This window comes from Lissotriton helveticus, chromosome 5_1, assembly GCF_964261635.1.
Source record: "Lissotriton helveticus chromosome 5_1, aLisHel1.1, whole genome shotgun sequence".
Taxonomy (NCBI): domain Eukaryota; kingdom Metazoa; phylum Chordata; class Amphibia; order Caudata; family Salamandridae; genus Lissotriton; species Lissotriton helveticus.
The window spans coordinates 1,174,528,692-1,174,553,038 of record NC_136065.1 but is presented as its reverse complement, the minus strand read 5'-3'; the positions used below and the strand labels follow the sequence as shown (position 1 = coordinate 1,174,553,038).

At 49.7% G+C, this 24,347-nt stretch overlaps 1 protein-coding gene across 2 annotated transcripts in view; it reads right to left on the bottom strand.

Moving 5' to 3' along the window:
- The window catches only part of TDRD1 (tudor domain containing 1), a 2,637,228-nt gene that overhangs the window by 1,173,160 nt on the left and 1,439,721 nt on the right, over positions 1–24,347 (bottom strand). For both annotated transcript variants that reach the window (XM_078643866.1, XM_078643867.1), the window contains exon 17: positions 16,518–16,628. In XM_078643866.1, coding sequence (XP_078499992.1) covers positions 16,518–16,628 — 111 coding nt within the window. The remainder of the gene's footprint in view (positions 1–16,517; positions 16,629–24,347) is intronic.

The following is a 24,347-nucleotide window of genomic DNA, read 5'->3' as shown; positions in this document are numbered from 1 at the left end:
AGGTGCAGGAGGTTGGCCGTAGTCTTGAGGTGACTGACGACTGTCTGGGGTGAGCCCGCCTTCAACAACCAGTCGTCGAGGTAGGGGAAGACTGAAACCCCTAACCTGCGCAGATGAGCTGCGACAACCGCCATCACTTTCGTGAACACCCGTGGGGTGCTAGTAAGGCCGAAGGGGAGCACGGTAAACTGAAAGTGCTTGTGGCCTACCTGCAGGTAACGCCGGTGGGCCGGCAGGACGGGGATGTGAAAATAAGCGTCCTGCAAGTCCAACGCTAAGACCTGAGCCAGTGTCAGCATCTTAAACCTCTCCTTCCGGAGGAAGCCGTTGACGTTCCGCAGGTCCAAGATAGGGCATAGGCCCCCTTTGCCCTTCTTGGGAACCAGAAAGTAGTGGGAGTAAAAACCACACCCTACTTCTGGCCCAGGAACGCGCTTGATGGCCCCCTTGGCCAAGAGGGCCGTAACTTCCTCTGGCAGAAGATTCAAGTGATCCCCGACACGCGGTGGTACTGCGGTGGCATGGCTGGATGGGTAGCCTCGAAGGGGAGGGAGTAGCCCCTTCGGACGAATTGCAGCACCCACCTGTCCGATGTGACAGTGCGCCAGTGGAGGTGGTGATGGCGAACCCTGCCCCCCACTGGCGTCACATGGGCCTGAAAGCACGGACTAGGAGGGTTTTGAAGCGGATGCTGCAGGGGCAGGTGTGGACTGGCCTCGCCGTTGTCCCCGACCGCCACCACGGCGGTTTCCACGTCCACCACCGCGCTGGATGGTAGCCTGCGGCCCGTGGCTGGCAGGATGTGTGGGGATGCCCCTTCCTTGGCCACGAAAGTAGCGAAAGGCAGAAGTTTGCTGGCGCGGGGCCAACGGGCCCAAGGATTTGGCCGTAGCCCTGGAGTCCTTAAAGCGCTCAAGCGCACTGTCTACCTTGTCGCCAAAAAGGTGACAGCCTTCAAACGGCATGTCCATAAGGGTGTTTTGGATATCAGCTGAAAAGTTGGCAGACCTCAGCCAGGCGTGGCGACGAACCGCCACCGTCTTTGCCATCGCTCTGCCCAGTGAGTCCGTTGTATCCAGCCCACATCGGATGGAATACCGCAAGGGCTTGGGCGAGTTTAGTCCGGGCCTCCTCCGGACATTGTGGCAGCACGTCCGAGACAGTGTCCCACAGAGAGTGGGTATAACGGCCCAAGAGGCAAATGGTGTTAACTGACCGCAACCCCAAACTCAGTGAGGAGAACACCTTCTTACCATACTGTTGGAACCTCTTGGATTCCCGATCGGGGGAGAGCCGTCGGGAATGCGGTCTGGGAGTTAGAGGCCTGTATGACCAGGCTCTCAGGAGTGGGTGGGTGGACAGGAAGCAAGGGTCGCCCGTAGCCGGACGGTGGCGTCTGGCCACGCTCCTATCTACAGGGGGACATGTAGCCGGCTTGGACCAGGTGCCCAGAAGAACGTCAGACAAGGCCTCATTAAACGGCAACATAGGCTCCAAAGAGCTTGCTTGCGGTTTAAGGACCTCAGTGAGGAGGTTAGTCCTCACGGCCGCGACAGGGAGTTCAAGGGATAAGGCCTTGGCCGCCCGCGTCAACACCACACTATAGGCAGCCCCCTCCTCCGAAGCCACGGTAGGAGGGGAGACAAAACCAGTGTCTGGCGAAGTGTCCAAACCACTGGCGTCCCCTAGCTCACCTGCCCAGTCCTGATAAGACTGGCACTCACGTGCCAGAGGGTCCTCAGACCCCTCCCAATCTGCCTGGTCACCCATCTCCTGGTACTCAGGGTAAAATGATGGGGCCGGATCATAGAAGAAAAAATCTCCCATCGGTGTTGAATGTGGGGTCTAGCGATGCCGTTCCGCCGTCGGAACCGGGTCGGTGGGGGGGCGGGGGGGAGACCGGGCACGACGTCGTCCGTGGATGGCGCCGGAGGAGACACCCTAGGGGCCAGCACCGGCGAGGTCGTAAGGTCGAACGGCGACGACCCGGATTCGAAACCGGATCCAGTGGGGCCCTGCGGCATCGGGAGCGAAGTCGCCGGGGCCGTAGCACCCGGCCCGCTTAGGCTCCCAGTCGGGGCCGCTGGGCCCGAAGGCGCCGCGGAACCCGACGGAGGAGTGAGCGACCTCATGGCCATGAAGAAGGTGTCGATCTCCTCTGGCGTCGCGTTCTGCCCAGGGACCGGCGGGTATGGAGCAGGCCTCGACGCACGCAGCTCTGGCGGAGCAGCGTGGGCGGTGTCGCTCTAACCACCGGGCGCGTCGCGCGAGTGTCCGGGGAGTCAGAAGAGCGATGTCGCTTCTTCAACTTCTTGTGCCTCTTACCTGAGGACTTGGAGCTCGAGGAGTGATGTCGATCCTCCGAGCAGTGATGACTCCGGCACCGCGACCGGTCCCTTAACCTCCTTCCGGACCGGGACCTCGAACGGCGCGGGGTCGACTGCTGGAGCTCTAGGCGCTTGCGGGACTGCTCCCGCCTAGCCTTCGACGTCAAGCCCCGGCAGTCGGGGCACGACTTGTTATCGTGGTCGGGTCCCAGGCAATGAAGACACCGGCGATGGGGGTCGGTAACCGACATCAGTCGGTTGCAGTCGACGCAGGGCTTGAACCCGGGCATCCCTACCGGCACCGTCGGAGTCGTTTGACTTCGAAGAAAGATCAAAAATTATCGAAAAAGTTTAGTCAAAAAGTGACTACGGGTACCACTTTTTCCAGATCGGCGCTTGCTGGTGCGGAAAAAATAGGAACTGACATCAGCACGCGAGGGCGGCGTCTAAGTACACCGATGACATCATAATGACACCTACGACGGCCGCGGAGCCGCGTACCGATACTGCTATGCAAAAAATGTCTGGATCCAGTCTGACGCCTGGGGATATTCTAAGGTAAGGAATCTAATACTAACGTGTTTCTTTCAGATATTGGTACTGTTGGTGGTAGTATTGGTGGTATTAGTAGTGGTGGTGGTATTGATGGTGGTTGTTGGAAATGGGATCCCTGGCTGGCCAGGGCTTTCGCCAAAGTCAGTCAGAGACCACCACACCCAAGTCAGGGCAAGGGAGTTACACGCCAAGATAACCCCTACTCACCCTCTAGGTAACGTGGCGCGAGCAGCAAGGCTAAACTTGGAGGCGATGTAGGCTAAGTATTTGCGCACGCACCCAGCAACAACAACCAAAGGCCCACCACAAAGGAAACTCCACACAAGGTTATATAAAAATAGCCTTTGTATTATAATAAATATACATCAGATAAAACACACATCTTGTTACACTGTGCCAACATGCACGGGCGGAATTTACAAGGGATATTGCACAGGACAGGGCCACTTGGACCACTGTCAGGGGTATCAGCACTTTTAGAACTTTGTAGAAATAAAAATCACTGTAGCACACAATATAAAAATAGAGCACACAACCAGTAATCACTGGTAACAGGACCTTACTAGCACCACCTGTACTAGGGAGAAAACAACCACCTATGTATCACAATACCTGTAGGGGTGTAAGAACATAACACATGATGCAATGCATAACATTCATTCAGAGGTGTATGAAGGGAAAACACATGATGCATCACAATACATTCAGAGGTGTAGCAATAAACACAGTTGCGCAAAACTCAGATCAGTCACTGTTGGACTTTGGCCCTGAGGGCAGGTTCACCCCTAAACTTTTTGCTGGTAATGGTGACCTGGCAATAGTGATTTTTGGGATTCTGCGCACTTTCACTGTGTCCCAGTGGAAAGTGCGTGCGCACTCTGAGTGCATGTGCTGAGCTAGGCCTGCCCGCCCATAGGAATGCATGGGGAATGTATGTGTCCCTGGTAGTTCCTGATGCTTGGGGTGTACAGGCTTGAGTCTGGTATGTGTGAACTCGTGTGAGTGAATGCTGCGCAACGGTGTATGCAGCATGTATGTGTCTAGTAGGGAAGCGCCATTTCTAGACATGGCTGTACGTGTGCTGTGAGGGTGCTGGCGTGTGATTGGCTGGAGCTGGCTGGCATGCCAGGCTCCAGGAAGTCTGGATGGGTCTGCCCGGTGATGAGTGGGAGATCTGCATGAGTAATGTGTGGGAGGAGTGTACCTGTGTCCTGGATGGGCTGGGTTTTCCCCACACAATGCTGGCTCCGCCCCCCTGTGGTGTGTCTAATGACCCAAGCCTCCCCAGTGAATGAAAGGGGTGGTTGGGCCATCAAGGGTACTCACCAGCCAGCTGCAACTGGTTTCCCCCCACCCTGCACCCTGAAGACAAAGGACTTTGTACTATAAGAAGGGGCTGTGTCCCCACAGAAAGGGTTCTCTGTTCTGCTTTGGACCTTGCCAGAGGGGGCTGCTGCTGCTGGGGCCAGGAGGACCGCCACTTGGACTGTCTCCCTGCCTGGAGACCCAGTGTGCTGGCTCTGGCCCTGCCTTGCCCCTCTGCCTGCCTCCAGACCCTGCTGGAGCTGTTGCTGTGCCTGGAAGCACTTCTATTTTGATTTATAGCGCTAGGAGCGCTTTCCTTTGCTCCCAGAGCGCTTGGGAGCGCTTTATCGACATTGCCGGTGCCCACCCGGCATTGGAACCGATTTCGCCGATTTTCGGCGTAGCGAGTGCCACCTCGCTTTATCTTTTAATTTGAGAGCCGGTGCCACCCGGCATTGCCCCGTGTTCTTTTATTGATTTCGAGCCGGTGCCCACCCGGCATTGCCTACGAGTGTGTGTTGCCCTGCCGGGCCGCCGCGCTGCCTGCAGCGACCCGGAAGTCCCGCCTCCTGACCCCCAGGGCCGCGCTGCCATTGGCGGCCCCGGCGGAAGTCAGGCGGCGTGCAGGAAAGACAGGTCCAGGCGGGAGGCGAAGGAAGCAGCCTACCGCGTCTCGCCGGCTCCCGAGTGGAGAGGAGCCCGCCCGCGGTCCCAGCCGAGCCGCCGAGGAGCCGTCCTGCCACCCAGAGACCCGGTGAGTGCCTGCAGAGGAGAGGGGCGTCGGGACACATTGTCGGTGTCCGCCCCTCCCCCGTAGCGCGATCTTGCGCGCACTACTGTGTGAAGCCCGAGGGCTTCAGGGGGCATTTATTCTTCAAGCCCTGAGAGGCTCTGGGGCAATTTGTTTATTTAGAGCCCGAGAGGCTCATTGCCCTAACTGTCTCTTTGAGCCCGAGAGGCTCCACCCGCCCGCATTGGTTCTTTAGAGCCCCGAGTGGCTCAGGGCATTTCCTTCTGCGAGCCCAGCGAGGCTCATTGCCCACATCGTTTAGAGCCCTGAGAAAGGCTCGTGGGGGCCTTACCTGTGTTGTTGAGCCCGGAGAGGCTCTAAGAGACGGCGCATTTTGTTTGTTGGAGCCACGAGGTGCCCCGGGGGCATCAAGTGAGTTAGAGCCCAGCGAGGCTCTTGGCAGGCATTGTCACTTTGAGTCCCCAGAGAGGGGACTCCCATAGAAAGGCGCTGCATTTTGATCTACTTAGAGCCAAGAGGAGGCTCCAGGGGGCATTTCCTTTTGCCCCACCAGTGTGCTAGAGCCCGGAGAGGCTCAGGGGGACAATTTAGTTCTGCAGAGCCTGCGAGGCTCCAGCGTTGGCCCCATCCTCATCTCCAGCTGCCCAGCACTTCGTGGGCAGCTGCCACGTTTAGGACCCTGACATTGGGACACATGGACAGTCACAGGTGGTGACTTGTGAGTTTGGCGCAATTGTTCATTTTGCTTACACCTCTGAATGTATTGTGATGCATCATGTGTTTTCCTCCCTTACACCTCTGAATGAATGTTATGCATTGCATCATGTGTCATGTGCTTCCACCCCTACAGGTATTGTGATACATAGGTGGTTGTTTTCTCTCTAGTGCAGGTGGTGCTAGTGAGGTCCTGTTACCAGTAGTTACTGGTTGTGTGCTATTTTGTGCTAAAGTACATTTATATTTTACCTTCTAAGTGCTATTTCTGAAAGTGCTACTTCTGATTCCTGACAGTGGTCCAGGTGGCCCTGTCTTGTAAATATCCCCTTGTAAATTCTGCCCGTGCCTCTGGCACATTGTAAAGTGTGTGTTTTATCTAATGTGTTTTGGTGTAATACAAAGGCTATTTTTATATAACCTTGTGTGGAGTTTCCTTTGTGGTGGGCCTGGGGGTTGTTGCTGGGGTGCGTGCGCAAATACTTAACTTACATCGCCTCCAAGTTTAGCCTTGCTGCTCGCGCCACGTTACCTAGAGGGTGAGCGGGGGTTATCTTGGCGTGTAACTCCCTTGCCCTGACTTGGTAGTGGTGGTCTCTGACTGACTTTAGCGAAAGCCCTGGCCAGCCGGGGATCCCATTTCCAACAGTCACCACCTGTGACAGTCCCTGTGTCCCAATGTCAGGGCCTAAACGTAGCAGTTGCCCACAAAGTGCTGGGCAACTGGTTCAGGGAAAGTTAGGGCAACGTTGGAGCCTCTCTGGGCTCAAGAACCACCACTGTGGCACTGCGGAGCCTCTCTGGGCTCCTGGACAAGGAATGGTGCCCTGAGCCTCTCTCAGGCTCTTCACAAGAATGGGCAATGAGCCTCTCTGGGCTCACAACGCAAAAGGGCTGGAGCCTCTCTGGGCTCCAAAACGAGGGAATGGCACCCTCAGAGCCTCTCTGGGCTCAAAGAACAAATGGCCCCCAGGAGCCTCTCTTGGCTCCTCAACAAGGATGTGGGCGTCGGGGCCCCTCACGGGGGACCCTCGAACACGTGGGGGCGCTTCGGTGGAGTCCCCCCTCTGGGGACTCAGGACGACAAATGGCAGCAAGAGCCTCTCTGGCTCGGGTTGGAGTCCCCCTCTTGGGGACTCGAATTGCCCAGAAATGCCCCCTAAGAGCCTCTCTGGCTCTAAACACAAGGGCGCGAGGTCGCGCTGCTGAGGGGGCAGGGGGGGGCGGACACCGACAACGTGTCCCGGCGCCCCTCCCTTCGCTTCTGGCAACACTCACCGGCTCTGGCCTCCAGCGGAGGCGGGTCTCTCCCTCTGGTCCCGGGCCTCTCCTCTCCACTCGGGGAGCCTCGGGGACCCGGCCGGCAGCTTCTCTCTTCCCGGCTCGGCTAAGGAGGCGGGACTTCCGGTACCTTCTCCCAGGGCCGCGCAGCGATTGGCCGGCCTGGGAGCTCCTTCCGGGTCGTCGCGGGCAGCGCGGCGGCCCGGCTCCGGCACTGCAGGCGGGGGATGAATTTACAGAGGGGTGGCCTCCCTCGTGGTAAATTACCAAAACGGGCCAAATCAAAGCGGCAATGAGCGGGGTGGCACCCGCGCCGTAAAAACCGCCACACGGGGCGATCAGACGCCGGGTGGCACCGGCTGTGCTCTCAAAGCGCTAGCAGCGCTAGAAACGAAGGGTAGGCGCTCTCCAGCGCCACAGGATGAAAACACAGCGCTCACAGCGCTAGGGCCAAAATAAAGCGCTTCCAAGCGCTATGCAGGGATTCCAGCGCTCCCCAGCGCTGAAGGGCAGAGAGCAGCGCTCTCAGGCTGCAGGCAAGGAGTCCTCAGTGCTCCCCAGCACTGGAGGACAGGACAAGGCTCCAGCAGGGGCTGGAGGCAGGCAGGGGGGCAAGGCTGGGCCAGAGCCAGCACACTGGGTCTCCAGGCAGGGAGACACCCCAAGTGGCGGTCCTCCTGGCCCCAGCAACAGCAACAGCCCCCTCTGGCAGGATCCAAAAGCAGAACATTTTCTAAGGGGACACAGCCCCTTCTTATAGTAACAAATCCTTTGTTTCAAGGTGCAGGGTGGGGGGAAAACCAGTTTCAGCTGGCTTTGGAGCACTCTTGATGGCCCAACCACCCATTTCTTTCACTGGGGAGGCTAGGGTCATTAGACACACCACAGGGGGGCGGAGCCAGCATTGTGTGGGGAAAACCCAGCCCATCCAGGACACAGGTACACTCCTCCCACACATCACTCATGCTAATCTCCCACTCACCACCGGGCAGACCCATCCAGACTTCCTGGAGCCTGGCATGCCAGCCAGCTCCAGCCAATCACGCTCCAGCACCCTCACAGCACACGCACACATATCCCAATGTCCAGAAGTAGCACTTCCCTTCTAGACACATACATGCCGCAGACACCATCTCGCAGCATTCACTCTCACGAGTTTATACATACTAAACTCGAGCCTGCACTCCCCACGCATCAGGAACTACCAGGGACACACACATTCCCCATGCATTCCTATGGGAAGGCAGGCCAGCCATGCTACACGCACGCACTTTCACTCTGGGACCCAGGGAAAAGTGCGCAGAGACCCAAAAATCACTGACACAGGGTCACACATAAGGCAAAAAGTTCAGGGGTGAACCAGCCCTGCGGGCCAAGTCCAACAGTGGTGATATTGGTGGTATTAGTGGTGGTATTGATGGTGGTGGTACTAGTATTGGTATTGGTGGTATTGCTCGTGGTATTTGTGGTGGTACTAGTATTGGTATTGGTGGTGGTGGTATTAGATTGGTGTTGGTAGTATTGAATGTGGGGTTGGTGGTGGTGGTATTGGATATGCTGGTATTGGATGTGGTGGTGGTATTGGTAGTGACTGTATTGGTGGTGGGGGCATTGGTGATGGTGGTATTCGTGGTGGTGGTATTGGTTGTGGTATTGGTGGTGGGGGTAGTAATATTGGTGGTGGTATTGGTGGTGGTGATATTGGTGATGGTGGTATTGGATGTGGCTGTGGTACTGGTGGTGGTGGTGGTAGTAGTAGTGGTACTGGTGGTGGTATTGTAGTGAAGACAGGGCCCGACTTGAACACATTGCTATGTTAGCATAAGCTTATTAGAAGTTTAAACGCCATTTTGCTGCTTTTGCACACGACAATACACGTAACTGTTGTTGTAAGTTAGACTGCTTGGTTTCCTCGCATGAGAACGGCCTGTTATTAACATCCCTAGACTTACATCACGACCTTAGTCTGTACACTGCGTGCAGAAGCCTTCAAGGTCACCATAACAATGTATGCTGTTATTCAGGTTTATCGGCCCACGCTGCAGACACAACATGAACACAGCTGCAGCTAACTGAAATTCTAGTGCCATTAATATTGCACTGCATGTATGATTTGGGCACTTGAAGATAAATCTTTTCCAGTGAACAGCGAACTGCACTGATCCGGTGATGTGATTCACCACTGCTGATCTTGGAGGTATGCTGATCTTGGAGGTATGGGCTTCCCCATTCAAGCCAAAGAGACCTTCTATTATTTTAAAACCTAGTTCCTAGCAGGGGAAGGTGGTTCACAAGGCGCTATATGACCTGTTTCCACTATCATTATAACATGATTTCTCCCTTTGTGTTTTATGGAATTGTAACAATACTGATCATATTATTTTTAATCAAATGCCTGTCTCCAATTACTCACGTTGTGGACTGGTATGAGAATAAAACGAAAGAGTGTTCTTTATTCCCACCATTCCTGAGAGTACCCTAAGTCGCATGTTCTGGGTTGTCGAATAATTGGAAACTTAGCTGTAGGACGTAGAGCTGATTAGACACTGATACACGTTGGATAGGGGTTCTGGGAACTGAGGCAAGTTTCTGGTACACCACAAAAAGACTGAGGTTCCGGTTTCCTGTGAACAGTTCTGTGCCTACACAATCCCCGCAACAGTATTGGTGGTGTGGGAAGTTGTATTGGTGGTGGTAGTGGTATTGGTAGTAGTGGTGGTATTGATGGTGGTGTTGGTATTTGTGGTGGTGATGGTACTGGTGATGGAATTGGTGGTGTATTGGTGGGTGGCAGTGGTGGTAGGGTGAGGGTGGTGGTGGTATTGGTGGTATTGGTATTGGTGGTGGTAGTGGTATTGGTATTTAACAATCGACAAGACTATACCCTTAATCAGACTATTGAAATAGAGGGCAGCAAAGCTTCGGAGGGTCAACCTTGGACGGAGGTGAATTTGCCTCCAGAGCGTTTCGCAAAACACCAATAATGGAAGAGCATTTTCCTAAAGCGCCTATAACCGAAAAGCAAATTGACAGGTACAACCAAGTCAACAGAATTGAGTACAGTACAGTCCCGGAGGATCAAATTGAAAAGCAGATCACAAAGGGACGGAAAGATGGGGCCCCAGGACCAAGAGGCATCCCTCCAGACTTGTTTAAGGAGGATTTGGCCTTCTGGGCTTCTAAGCTAGCTCCACTTTATACTTCCATCTTAGAAAGGAACATCAGTCCACCCTCTTGGCAAGGATCGATCCTCGTTCCAATCCTCAAAGGAGGAGACAAAAAATCTCCAGGAGACTATCGGTTGGTCGCCCTAATCGATAATGAAGTGAAGTACTTTGCAGGGATATTGCTCAATTCACTTCGGGCATGGGCCGAGGCACGCTCAGTAATCCCTCCAAACCAAACTGGATTCACAAGCGACAATGGCACTACGGTCAATCCTATGTGTCTCTTGTTTAATTGACAAGGCAGAAACTAGAACCAGACCGTTTTACATGGGATTTATAGATCACAAATTGGCGTTTGACAAGGTCAACAGGACAAAGCTGTGGCAGAAGCTCTCCTCATTGAACATTCCAAACAGATTATTGAGAACCGTGCAGCTCTTGCATCAGGACACATGTTGGTAAAGGCTCCAAACTGTCACAACCAATTTTGACAACGCAAGGCCTCAAACAAGGATGTGTCTTGGCCCCTACACTTTTTAACTTATTTCTATCGGATCTCCCGGAAGCCCTAAATACAGTCAACTCACATGCTCCCAAATGAGGCAGCCTCCATCTGTCAAATCTATTGTATGCCGACAACGTGGTCCTCCTAAGTCTCACAAAGATAGGCCTACAAAGGCTTATGGACGCAACTGCAGCATACTCAAACAAGAAAGGGCTTCAGATAAATATTACGAACACTAAAATCCTGGCAGGTCGTCTGGGCGCGGCTTAAGAAGCTGTCATGGGTCTTAAACTCGTAAAGTATTATAGAAACCATTAGCAACAAGTACTTAAGAGCCCTCTTCAACAACAACGGAAGATATAAAAAAAAAGCCATTTGGGCGAGGAAAAAAAGAAAGGAACAGCACTAGCATTCGCACTTAGCACCATCCACAAGAAATTATTTGGACCAAACTTCGCTCCAACATTTCAGGTGGCCCAGGCAAAAGTCATCCCAACTTTAACATACGGAAGCGAGGCGCTAAAAGGACTGGATTGTGGCCAATTAGATAAAATTATTGTAAACATTTTTAGAACTGTCTTCCAGCTACCATCACACACTTCACCGGCACAAATAAGGCAGGAACTGGGCATGTGCAAACAATCATTGGGCAGAATGATGACTTTTCTAATGAGCTGCAACAAGCTGAGGTCGTCAAAGTAGGGCAGCCTAGCGCAACATTTATGGACCCACCTGAACACAAAAAGATGGCCAGCGGGGCACGGCTATTTGTCAAGTGGGCTAAAGACCCTAGGCCTGAGCGAAATCTGGGACCTACACATAAGCCAAAACGAGTTCAAGAGACTAGCAAAAATAAGTGCGAAAAAGCTCTCAACAGAAGACAGGGCAACTCTTGCAGCTAGAAGCCACGGTTGGATGACCCTCAAGTCATATGATCAGCTGATACCACAGAGTTACTTAACTTTCCCATTCAGCACACGCACCAAGCTCTGCTTTTTAAAACTTAGAATGGGGGTGATCCACTTGACTTGCCATCTTCCCAAATGGAAAAGAGATCATGCCACGGAACCATGTTGGCTTTGCGGCCATCATAGGGAAGACTGAATCCATATACTGTGCCTGTGTCCTAGCCTCTTGAAGGAAAGAAGGACTCTTCTACGGAGGGGCTGGAACAACAAGGAGGTTAGATTGTGCAGAGCTGCCGTATTGGCCTCTTTTGATTCCTGCAATACCAATTTAAATTGTGCACTGGTGGAACCGGGGTTCTGTTTAATGAATCAACTAAGTGTTTTATTTTTATCTTTTGTACTTTGCAAAGGTTTTTTTAAATCATACAATAAAGTTATCTAGTGGTGGTATTGGATGTGGGGTTGGTGGTGGTATTGGATGTGCTGGTATTGGATGTGGTGGTGGTATTGGATGTGGTGGTATTGGTGGCAGCATTAGTGGTGGTATTGGTGGTGGTGGTATTGGTTGTGGTAATGGTATTGGTAGTGGTAGTAGAGGTGGTATTGATGGCGGTGGCATTGGTGGTATTGATGGTGGTTTGTATTGGTGGTGGTGGTGACGGTATTGGTGGTGGTGGCATTGGTGGTGGAGGTGGTGGTATTGGGTGGGATTGATACTGGTATTGGTGGTGGTAGTGTATTGGTGGGGGTGGTATTCGTATTGATGGTGATATTGGTGGTGGTGGCATTGGTGGTGTTAGTATTCTTGGTGACATTGGCGGTGGTATTGGCATTGGTGGTATTGGTGGTAGTGATATTGGCGGAGATGGTATTGGCGGAGGTGGTATTGGCGGTGGTGGTGTTGGTGGTAGTATTGGCGGTGGTATTGGTAGTGGTATTGGTGATGGTGATATTGGCGGAGGTGGTATTGGCGGTAGTGGTGGTGGTATTGGCAGTGGAAGTGGTATTAGTGGTGGTGGTATTGGCAGTGGAGGTGGGATTGGTGGTGGTGGTAGTGCAGTTAATAAAACAGGCTTTTGAAAACAACCTGTCAGGTGACTTTAGTACAGATGAGATGTAACACAGATGTGCTGTTGTCAGCTACAGCCCATTAGCACAGGATTATGTGCTACCTGGAGTAAGGGGAGTTTTAGACAGACAAGAGATAATGCCGGGTTAAAGTAATTGATAGCAGGTAACCGTGTTACGGGAGCGGCCGTGCTGCTTGAAAAACACACATGTGGTTTAAACTGAAGCAGCGCAAGTCCGGCCTGCAGTAAAAGAAACTCAATAAAGTAAATAGTGCTTACGGACTAAATAACAGGTCCCGTGAAACAACCGAAGTAAAGGGGCCAGTCGCCATGGGAGGGTATGAAGACAATGCCATACTCAAGCGGGACTAACAAACAAGAACTTCACTTTGGTAACAATATATTTGTAAGGAACATTAGTTAGTTATAGATTCCTTACCTTCTAATTACCCCCAGGCGTCAGACTGGATCCAGAAACTTTTTTCGTCAGCAGTACCTCTGCGGGTCGGAAGGTGGTTTCGGTTGGCTCCGCATTCGTCGTGGTCGCCAGGATGAAGTTGCAGTAGCTACGTAGAAGCTGCCCTCGCACGCTGATGTCAGTTCTGTACACGACTTTCCGCACCAGAAAAGCAGAGCAAGACACTGACCACTGGTGTACAAAACTAGGGCCCTAAAAGGATGACCTTAACCCTAGAAATCAGTCTGCAGAATGGGGAAGATAGGTGAAGTAGTAAGGAATCTATAACTAACTAATGTTTCTTACAGATATATCGTTACCGAAGGTAAACACAAGTTACTACTTGTGTAACGATATATCTGTAAGAGACATTAGTTATTGATAGATTCCTTACCTTAGAATATCCCCAGGCGTCAGATTGGATCCGGAAATTGTTTGCGCAGCAGTACCCTTGCGCGTCGGTAGGCGTCATCTGCGGCTCCGCGTCCGTCGTGGGCGACGTGATGACGTCGTCGGAGTACTTAGGCCGCCTCCGTGTGCTGACGTCAGTTCTTAGACACAGCTTTTCCGCGCCAGAAGCGCTGAGCCATGTTAAAAACCAACACTGGTGCCATTAAAACTAGGGCCCTGAAAGGGGATAACCCTAACCCTAGATATCGGTTCGCAGAACGGAGAGGATGGGTGGGTCGGTAAGGAATCTATCACTAACTAATGTCTCTTACAGATATATTGTTACACAAGTAGTAACTTGTGCATCTGAAAGAGACACGTTAGTGATAGATTCCTTACCTAAGAATAGATACCCCAGCAATACCAACCCCGGTGGTGGGTCTGCGAACCAATAATCACACCAGAAAGTCCTGGAGGACAGAACGGCCAAAGAAGCCATCCGTCCGGACTTGGCTGTCCAGGCAGTAGTGTCTTGCAAACGTGTGCAGTGATGCCCACGTAGCTGCCTGACAGATGTCTTGTAAGGGCACTCCCCGGCCCAGGGCAGTTGTAGTCGCCGTGGCTCGGGTGGAATGAGCCCGTAATCCAACAGGGGGCTCCTTTTTAGCCAAGGAGTAACATGCCTGGATACAAAAGATGATCCACCGGGAGATGGTCCTCTTGTGCACCGCTTTCCCCTTCTTAGCGCCCACGTAACCAACAAAGAGTTGGTCATCCACCCGGATTTAGCGTGTGCGATCCAAGTAGAATGAGAGCGCACGTTTTGGGTCCAGACGGTGGAGCCGCTCTTCCTCTTTAGAGGGGTGCGGAGGCGGAAAGAAGGTTGGCAAGGTGATGGACTGCCCGATGTGGAAGGCTGAGACAACCTTGGGCAGGAAAGATGGCTTAGTACGCAACACAACCTTGTCCGGATGGACAGAAAGGAAAGAAGGAGTACAAGAAAGGGCCTGGAGCTCACTCACTCTCCTGGCAGAGGTGATGGCAACCAGGAAAGCAGTCTTCAGAGTTAGAAGGCGGAGAGGACAGTTGTGAAGTGGCTCAAAGGGAGCGCACATCAGAAATGTAAGAACAAGGTTCAAGTCCCACTGAGGCATCACAAACGGAACAGGAGGGAACGTGTGTGTGTGATGCCCTTTAGAAATCTGTTTACAATAGGGGACTTGAACAAAGAAGGTTGATCAGGCAGCCTGAGAAAGGCTGAAAGGGCAGAAAGGTAGCCCTTGATAGTGCCCAGAGCAGAGCCCTGCTGGGCAAGAGAAAGAAGGAAGAGAAGAACCTCAGAGAGAGGGTCAGCAAGAGGATCCACAGCCTTTGCTGTGCACCATGCCACAAATCTGTTCCACCTCCAGGCGTATACCGACTTTGTGGAGGGACGCCTGGCTGCCAGAATGACATTACAGACTCCAGGAGACAAGTCAAATGGCCTCAACTGTCGCGCTAAATCTCCAAGCATGAAGGTGGGGACTGGACAGGTTCGGGTGGAGGGCCGTCCCCTGCTGCTGCGACAGAAGGTCCTCCTGAAGAGGCAGACGAACCGGGGGATCGACTGACATACTGAGTAGCTCTGGATACCAGTACCTTCGTGCCCAGTCCGGAGCCACAAGGATGACTTGGGGCCCGGTCGCGCTTGATCTTCTTCAGCACTCTGGGCAGAAGTGGTATAGGCGGAAAGGCGTACAACAGAACGCAACTCCACTCGCGACGAAACGCGGCTCTAAGCGAGTGCCGCCTTGGAAATTCCAACGCGCAGAACTGATGACATTGCGCGTTCTCTTCGGTGGCGAATAGATCTAACCAAGGCTCTCCCCATCGCTGAAAGAGGCCTTGCGCCACGTCCGAGTTCAGACGCCATTCGTGATCCATCATGCAACGACGGCTGAGCTCGTCCGCCCTGGCGTTCAGAGAACCTGCCAGGTGTTGAGCCACCAGGGTCACGCCCTGGCGTTCCAGCCACTGCCAGAGGCGCAGCACCTCCTGCCTGGGACCTCGAATGGCGCAGAGCCAACTGCCGGTGCGAAGCAGCTTTCGGGATTTCTCCCGCAAAGCCTTCGGCGCCATCGACCAGCAGTCAGAGCACGACTTGGGGTTGTGGTCACGCTCCAGGCAAAAGACACACGTGGTGCGGATCCATCACCGACATCATCCGATGACAGGAACTGCAGGGCTTGAAGCCGGGCATCCCTTGTGCACCTAGGAGTCGCAGACTCTAAACATAAGTCGACAAAAGTCGAGAAAAAGTCAGTCAAAAAGTGACTGGAAGTACCGCTCTTCCCGGATGTGCGCTGACTGGCACGGAAAAAGAACGAACTGACGTCAGCGTGCGAGGGCGGCGTCTAAGTAGCTATCGAAACGTCATCCCGGCGACCACGTGCCATCGACGGACGCGGAGCCGACAGATGCCACATTCCGATGGGCAGAGGTACTGCTGACGAAAAAACTTTCCGGAACCAGTCTGACACCTGGGGGTAATTCTAAGGTAAGGAATCTATAACATATTTCTTTCAGATAAGCCTATTAACGGATCCGAAGGCAGCAATTACAAAAGACAATGACACAAGCCAACGAAAAATATGGGAGGAGAGTGGGGCGACTTTTCTACCATACTCTACTACAGCAGTTTTGCAGAGCAAGAAGCGCATGCGTGCTGCCGCCAGGCTCGACCGAAAAAGTGGGTCATGATGTTTACAAAGCAGAAAAGAATCAAGGCTGTGTGAGAGACACGGAGACGACAAAGTAATTGAGAGATTGTCCTTGATCTGAATGAGACATCAGCAAATAACTGGTAGCATGACCTCATTTTTTATGATTGACAAAAAAGATCTATGGGCAAGATGGGGGTCCATACTATGTAATAATTTGACTTGTATGGTGAAGTGCAGGCAAATACAATTCGAACCCTAACCCCAGTCTACCTCTTCTCGAACCAAAGTTATTTTCAACTACAATACAAATGATCAAATGCAATATCCAAAGAGAATTTTCATATTTAAATGTCAAGGTTATTAAAGACTAGACAAAAATACTCACCTGAAAAAAAGGCACAGCAAACATCATCCTTTGCTAAATTAGCGATGCTGTTTGATACTGTCTGGCAATGGTCGGCCAACATCTTGTTCATTTTATTTAGAGTGCACAAATCTGTAAATCAAAAGAGATGTTACAATAACCATTTTTTCATACATGTTAGTAAGTCACTCACTGTAGTCCTATATCTTCTCTTCTCCATATTGATGGAATGTCCTGAGAAATAAATCCACTTACGTACACAACATGATATTTTGAAGCTGGTGAAAATGTCTTCCCAATGCACCCTTGCTACTCTTAGGCAATTTGCTCTGTTTTCACTGCATACCAAGAATACAGTAGACATAAAAAGAGTAAGAATGATGAGTAATTGATCTTTACTAGCCACAGGAAGATTTTGAATTACACTGCATCATCTGTGTGGTGGACATCCGACAAGAAACCTTTTCAAATGAGCGGACTCATCCTATTAATCCAAGTTCTAGAGCATTTGTGGTTTGAAACTTATTGAAAAGCAGACCCATCAGTAAGAACACATGGTTTCCCGGCTTTTTCTCAAAAGACTCATGAGCAGTCTTTTTTAAGTTTACTAAAAATGAACTGCATTCATTGTGTACAGTAGAACAAGTTACTTACCTTCGGTAACAATGTATCTGGTAGAGACACAGTTTAGTCGCCGATTCCTTAACTTAGAATATCCTTCAGGCGCTAGTCTGGATCCAGAGGTTTTTCTGCAGTAACTCTGCGTGCCGGAGGACCGCATCGAATGGCTCAGCCCTGAGGTCGTTCATGGATATGAGATCAGTGGAGCCATATATGTCCCTCCCGGCGCGCTGACGTCCGTTTTCTACTGTGAAACTTTTCTGCATCACACCGCCGAGCCACTGCTAAAACTATGAGTGTGGAACAGTATGCCAAAAAAGATTAAAAATCTTTTAAACAAAATGACAAGAATAAAAATGATGAGAAACATCACAATGCATGATAGAGAAAAACACTTCAGACTGTAAGGGACTGAAAGGAGAGAGCAGTGTGCTCGCTCCTAGAAACAGTCTTGCATAAGCGAAGAACCATACCCTCCTATGAGTCAAAACAGCAATGGAAACTAATCTTATGGTAAACGACAAGCAGTCTGCAACCAAATGAATGTTAGAGTAATGGACAACAAGACTGTAACAACATGACTGTTATGGCAATTGACATTACAGCAACAACAGATAATGTGCAACCATATGGACTAAGATTGACCAATTGACTGCAGCACAGTCAAATAGACCCAAAACTAATGGAGAAAAAGGGGGGAGGGGGGGAGGGGGGGAGAAGGACATAACCACTCTCCACACTGGAAAGGAAGCAGGGTGCAAGAGTGTGGATGGACAAATGAGCCCACCACCCAATTGAGAGAATGGGTGAAGAAGCAACAGGTAAAACATAGTAAAACATCCTTACCTGGGAAGGATGTGAAGTAGACTAACACGCATGAAGACAGGGACCCCTGGTAGACAAATCAGTGGTAAAAACCCAACCTGAAATGGACCTCGCAGAGCGGGGAGGATGGGTGGGCGGTAAGGAATCTGCAGCTAGACTGTCTCTAGCAGATACATCGTTACCAAAGGTAAATAACTTGTTCATCTGAAACAGTCATCTAGCCGCAGATTCCTCAACTTAGAATAGATACCAAACCTATATCCCACTGGAGGAGGGTCTGCAACTGAAACCCACAAAGTTCCGAAAGGAAACTAATCTGCCAATAAGATTGACTAAAACAGGTGTGGACAGCAAGTGCAAACGTGGCTGACACTAGACCCATGAAGCCCTTTAAAGGAGCAATAACAAGGAAAGGCAATGGTAACATAGCCTGTCAGAGGACATTACAAGACGTCCCTCATACTGGAAAGGACAAGGGGAAATCACAGAAACCAGAATGGTCAAGGTACAAATGAAGAAAATCCATAAGCCTCTCTAATGAGAATTAAAAGGTAAACTGTGCGCATGATCCCATGGATCTGCAAAAAAAAGAAAATCCCAGAGAAGGACAAAACAGCATAACAGAGTCAGAATGTACAACTGAGTATGCAACACAGTAAATGCCAGGAGTAGAGATAGATGCACCCCTGTTGAAATATACAAATAATGACTACAAGGAGAGACATGTATGTGGATGATATGGATACACATAAGCAGACAGTGTGAACCGTGGGAGCTATCCCCACATATGCAAAAGCTCATGAAACAGCCTCGACAGAACCAAGGATATCGGCAGAAACCGGGCAGACATATAAGGCTCTCTCTCATAAGAAAGAGAGCGAAAAACCCAAGATACTGCAACATGGAAGAAACAGAGAATGTGTGCCTTCTCGCAGTGTGTATAGATTGTATGAGACATTACATGTATACATATGTTTTTTTTTTTTTTTAGACCATGGATACTCAAAGAGCATGCCCAAGACAAATACCGAAGCCTGCACAATAGGTTCCAATGGCACCAATATGAACCATAGCAGGACATAACATGCATCAAAACATAGTAAATCAAAAACATATGCAGTCAGAAATATGTATATATACATATATCCATACACAGAAACTGTATAAATGACTATGAGAATTCTTGAACAAGGAAACTGCAAAGGATAAAAGCGGCAGAGGCCATGAGCAGAGGGACCTGAGCCCCTGCTTGGAAGGAGCAGAGGAACTGGAGTCCTTGCCAGGGAAGTGCGTAGGAAAAAAAAGGGGGGCACAAGACAATGTGCAGAGCAACGCGAATGGCGTAGAACCAACTGCCAACACGGAAAAACCCAGGGATGATCTGAGCCTTGAGGGAAGACCACAGACAGAAGCACTTCCTACCACCAGATGTTAAAGAAGATGCAGCCAACACTGTGGCGCAGTTCGGAGCAGCAGGCACCAGTACCTGTGAACGTATATGTACCCATATACAGTGCCAGTACTGAAATCAGAATAAAAACTGTTCCGGAAGTGGAACAGAACAATAAGCTCAGAAGAAACACTGGCTTACGGCTAAGACATCCAACATAGATAGAAGGGCCAAAGGCAAGAAAATGAAGATGTGAACACACCGGGGTGCGCCAGTTGTGGGGTAAACAAACAATATGTGACTGCTCCCCAATGAAACACTTCATTATAGATAGTTTACGCACGCTTTATTGACTGACCTTCTAATATCTAATGTTTTTCTGTAAACAAACAATAGTCTGGAGAAATCTCCATCCACAGAGGCAGGAGAGAACTACGGACCAAGCGTAAAGACAAATATGTAAGCTCCAAAGAGAGCTACGTAACGCTTGTGGGTCTTACCAGAGGAGAAATCCCACAACAGTAGGCAGCCATAACGCGAGACGCCTACAGCAGACAATATATGAAGATTCCCCAGAGGGCAAGAAGAGAACCATCCTAAGAGGACCTTGCCTGGATGCTCCGGAAGGACCATCCAGGTACACCCGCAACCCAGGAAGAACACTTCCTGTGGCAGGTAGAATGGCTATACAATAACCAACGAATACCCAACTTAGGGTTTGTCCCATCTCAATAAAAGCAAGGGGATACCTCGAGAATAGCTCTAAGACAGGAGTCGAAATTAAGGGCAGAAACAGCTGAATAGCTGTACAGACCGTCTGTGAAATAAAATAATGACCCCAGAGACAGGCACCAGAGAAAAGCGGCAACAATGCTGCAACCAATGCAAACGAGATCAGAAGTCCGCAACAAAGGATGAGAAACAACTTGACTCACAGAAAAACAGACATGAGACGCTGGACCGCCGTGTCTGCATGACTGTCAAAAAGGTGAGCCCCATAAAAGGGCAAATCTCGAAGACGCTCCTGAACATTTTCAGGGAAACTGCCATCACGCAGCCAAGCATGGCGACGCAGAGCAACTGACCTGGCCATAGCCCGACCGACAGAGTCAGTGGTGTCTATGGCTGACCGAATTGAAAACAGTGCCAGTTCACGACCACCTTGGAGTATGCGAACCAGGTCAGCCCAAGGGCCTACCGGAAAAGAAGGTGATGCCTGTGCGCCAACTCCACGGGCTGTCAGTTACTTTTCACGACTTTCCACGCCAGGAGGGCGGAGACATGAAGATAAATAACGGTTTGTGTAAAACAACTAGGGCCCTGAAAGGGATCAGCCCTAACCCTTAAAACCTGTCCGCAGTGTGGTGAGGATGGGTGGGTCGGTAAGGACTCTGCAGCTAGATTATATCTCTACCAGATGAGGCATTACCTAAACTAAGTAAACTGTCCATCTGATAGAGACATCTAGCCGCAGATTCCTTACTTTAGAATAGATACCCAAGCAATAACATCTCCAGAGGAGGGACTGTGGAACAAGTTTAGAAAAGGAAATATTGAAGGACAGAGTGGACAAAAAGGCTGTCCTTGTGGACTTGACAGTCCAGGCAGCAGTGCTTAGTAAATGTGTGCAGCGATGCCTTCGTAGCTGCCTGACAAATGTCAAAGATTGGAACACAAAGTGGCAATGCTGTGGTCGCAGGCCTTAGCACTGGTGGAATGAGCTCTTAATTCTTCAGGAGGCTGTTTCTAAGCCAGAGAGCAGCAAATTGTAATGCAGAGGTGTAGGAAAACACCCCTTTTTGCATGGTCACCCCACACTTTTTGCCTGACATCCAATGCAACCTGACTTGATCTGCCCAGGGTTCCTGCCTATCAGATTCCCAGGACCTGTGTTCTTTCCCAAGACTGTGCCTTTTTACCCACAATTGGCCCATCTCTGGCCACAGATAAGCCCCTTGTAAAAGGTGCCATGGGTACCAAGGGCACAGTGACCAGTGAAGGACTCTAAGGGCTGCAGCACCTACTGTGTTACCCTTAAAAGCCCTGTACCTTGACACCAACACATTGCCATTGCAGGCTGCATGTTTTGGTGCAAAGAAAATTGAATAGTCAACATGGCACACATCCCTGTGTAACACAAAGAGGGTACAAAGTTCCCCGGGAAGAGTGAAGGAGTAGAGGTGTGTGTGCTAGAGAGAGGGGGGAATCCCCTTGTTGGAACTAAAACCCTCACACACCCAGCAAGCTAGGTGTCATGCTTCATCATATGGGTTCTGCTCCTCGTCAGACTGGCGCTGCAATGTCTGATGGGCTCCCAAAACCGGGGCTCTTTATCGGAGATCTTTTGTTCCGGCCATATGGTGCATGCGTGTGAGAGGGCGGGGGAGTGTGGTCGTGACGTGAAAAAGTTGAAGTTAAAAAAGGTAGGTCAGTCCACAACCTACTTTATTCCTGTGGTAGACTTCCTTGTTTAAAAAGGGTGGGAGGGGAGCTAAATGCCCTGGAGCTATCCTAGCACGTTAACTACTACCCTCTTGTTTGGTCGACATGTTTCTTGCCATGATGGCAATTCTTCAGGACCTCAGTATATAGTACCACACAGTGAAAATGTAGAATAGTGATAAATAGAGACTTGCAATCTGGTATACAACCTTTTATGGTCGGTAATACCGAAGCGCAGGCCGATTGGTCCTGCTGGAGTATTGTGACCTGTAAAAAATGGAATAAAAATGGTTTTGGACATGCACCGTGAACGTACACCAGACGTTGGGTAGCTGAAAGTTTGTCGCGTGCAAACTAGGGTTTCACTGTCTGTACCAATCAGTGTTGGGATCAAAGTAATATTGCAGACTCCCAAGTGGGAGCTGTCCCCCAGTGCACCGCGTGATTGCTACCAGAGGTATAATAAAGTTAAAAAAACTGAAACGAAAGTCAAGTTAAATCCAAGTCAGTTTGTAATTGTCTTAAATCATTTCTTCATTACAACTGTTTGTTTTTCATCATAAAATGCTCTTCATAATTCAAATCATATATCCCAGGTTCATAGTTTCCATATCCCTATGCATTTCGGGCTTGTCCAGCCCTTCATCAGGGGATCAATCTATAACATCAAAACGGACTGATATCAGTGATGATATCTGCTGTGCATATCAATTAGTAATCTATAGTGAGAAATCATGTCACTCCATGCTCATGCTTGACCGTGTAAATCTCGAGGTTATTGTTATCAATCATGTGCTCACAAAATTAATGTTGTGAAAACGATGTTTAAAAGAAGAGAAAAATAGACCAATATAGATATCGTGTGAAGTTTACCTGGGGTGCAGTACAAGATTAACCGATGTCTCGGAGAGAGATCATCAGTGTTCGCGTGTGCCAAACAAATAGATAATCAGCAACCACAGCATGCAAATCAAAAAATCTAAGCTCATAAGTGCCATCTAGAAAGGTGATCCGGAATCATCGCATACATATCCTGAGATTCGTGCAACTGATAAAAGCATCACTCTCAGTACTTACAGGAAAATATATCGAAGGGACGCTATGGAAAGCGGTTCTCAAACAACGCCGAGAAATCGTGCTTGTGTATATACAGAAGCACGGAAGTGCGTTCTATAGTGGAAATCAATGACGGACCAAAAACCGTAGGAAAAAGTAAAAACAAAATCAAAGACGTGCCAGTGTGTGGGGGCCATTAAAGAGCAGTAAAAGTGAACGAAAAGAAAAACAAAGTGCAACATGATAAACAAAAAGTAATACAAAGATGAGGGTGTCGACATACAAGTGCCCTAATGGTATATAAAATGAAAATTAATAAAGATTAATAAACAACGACAAGATATGAATAAGTAACTAAATGTGGACAGATGAAAAGATGAAGACCACATAATTGAACAGTTACAGATAACATTGAAATTCCATACGATCATTCAACCCTGTGGGTTGCATCGTGCTCAGATACCGTATCCAAAAGTTCTCTCGCTGGAGTAATTCATGTTTTGGGTTCATGCCATCCTGATTGACCACATTCTCCAAAATCGTAAATTGTAATTGTGCCACGTTGTGTCTATGTTCCGAAAAATGTAATGCCACAGTGGATTTAGTGTTGGCAGTTCTTATGTTGCTCTTGTGTTCCAAGATTCTGACCCTGATTTTTCTTTCTGTGTGGCCCACATAACACAGGCCACATGGGCATTTTAAAAGGTAAATCACGTTGGACGTGTTGCATGTGGCATTGACCTTCAGTTTAATTTTGTGACCTTTCATTGGATGATACAAAATGTTACCCTTCATGACATTGTTACAGTTGCTGCAATTGTAACATGGTTGGAGTCCTTTGTACACAACTGTGGAACTGGTGATTCTGGAGTGTGACAACAATTCTTTGATATTGGTACCACGTGTGTGAGCAAAGATCGGTTTTTGTTCAAATATTCCTCTAAAGTCAGGCTCCTTACTTAGTAACGACCAGTGTTTCAATATCATGTTACGATATTTGTTGCTCAATACTGTGTATTTGGAAACAACTGTTAAGCGCCTTAGTTGTTCTGTAAGCTTAGGTCTGAGTAAATCTTCTCTTCTCATGGATTCACACTTAAGTTTTGCTGTATTCACAATGTCATCCGGATACCCTCTCTCTCTGAATCTTTGGCACATGATGTCTGTTTGGATCTTACAATCAGTGTCATCTGAGACTGCGTTTAATTCTCATGAGTTGAGACAAGGGTAAATTGTTCCTTAAGTTCCGTCTGTGAAAACTGGTAAAATGCAGCATGCTGTTGCGGTCTGTCTCCTTTCGATATATCGTTGTTCGAAATTCCAGATCCTGTAGGGTAACTTGTACATCAAGATAATTGATTGTGTTACGATCATAGATCCATGTAAATTGAATACGATCATTGATCTTGTTCAAGTCTTCCAAAAATTTCTTCAGATTGTTTTCCGTACCTGACCACACAAGAAAAATGTCATCAATGTATCTTATGTACAGTTTTCCAGATTGAGCCCAATCTGGT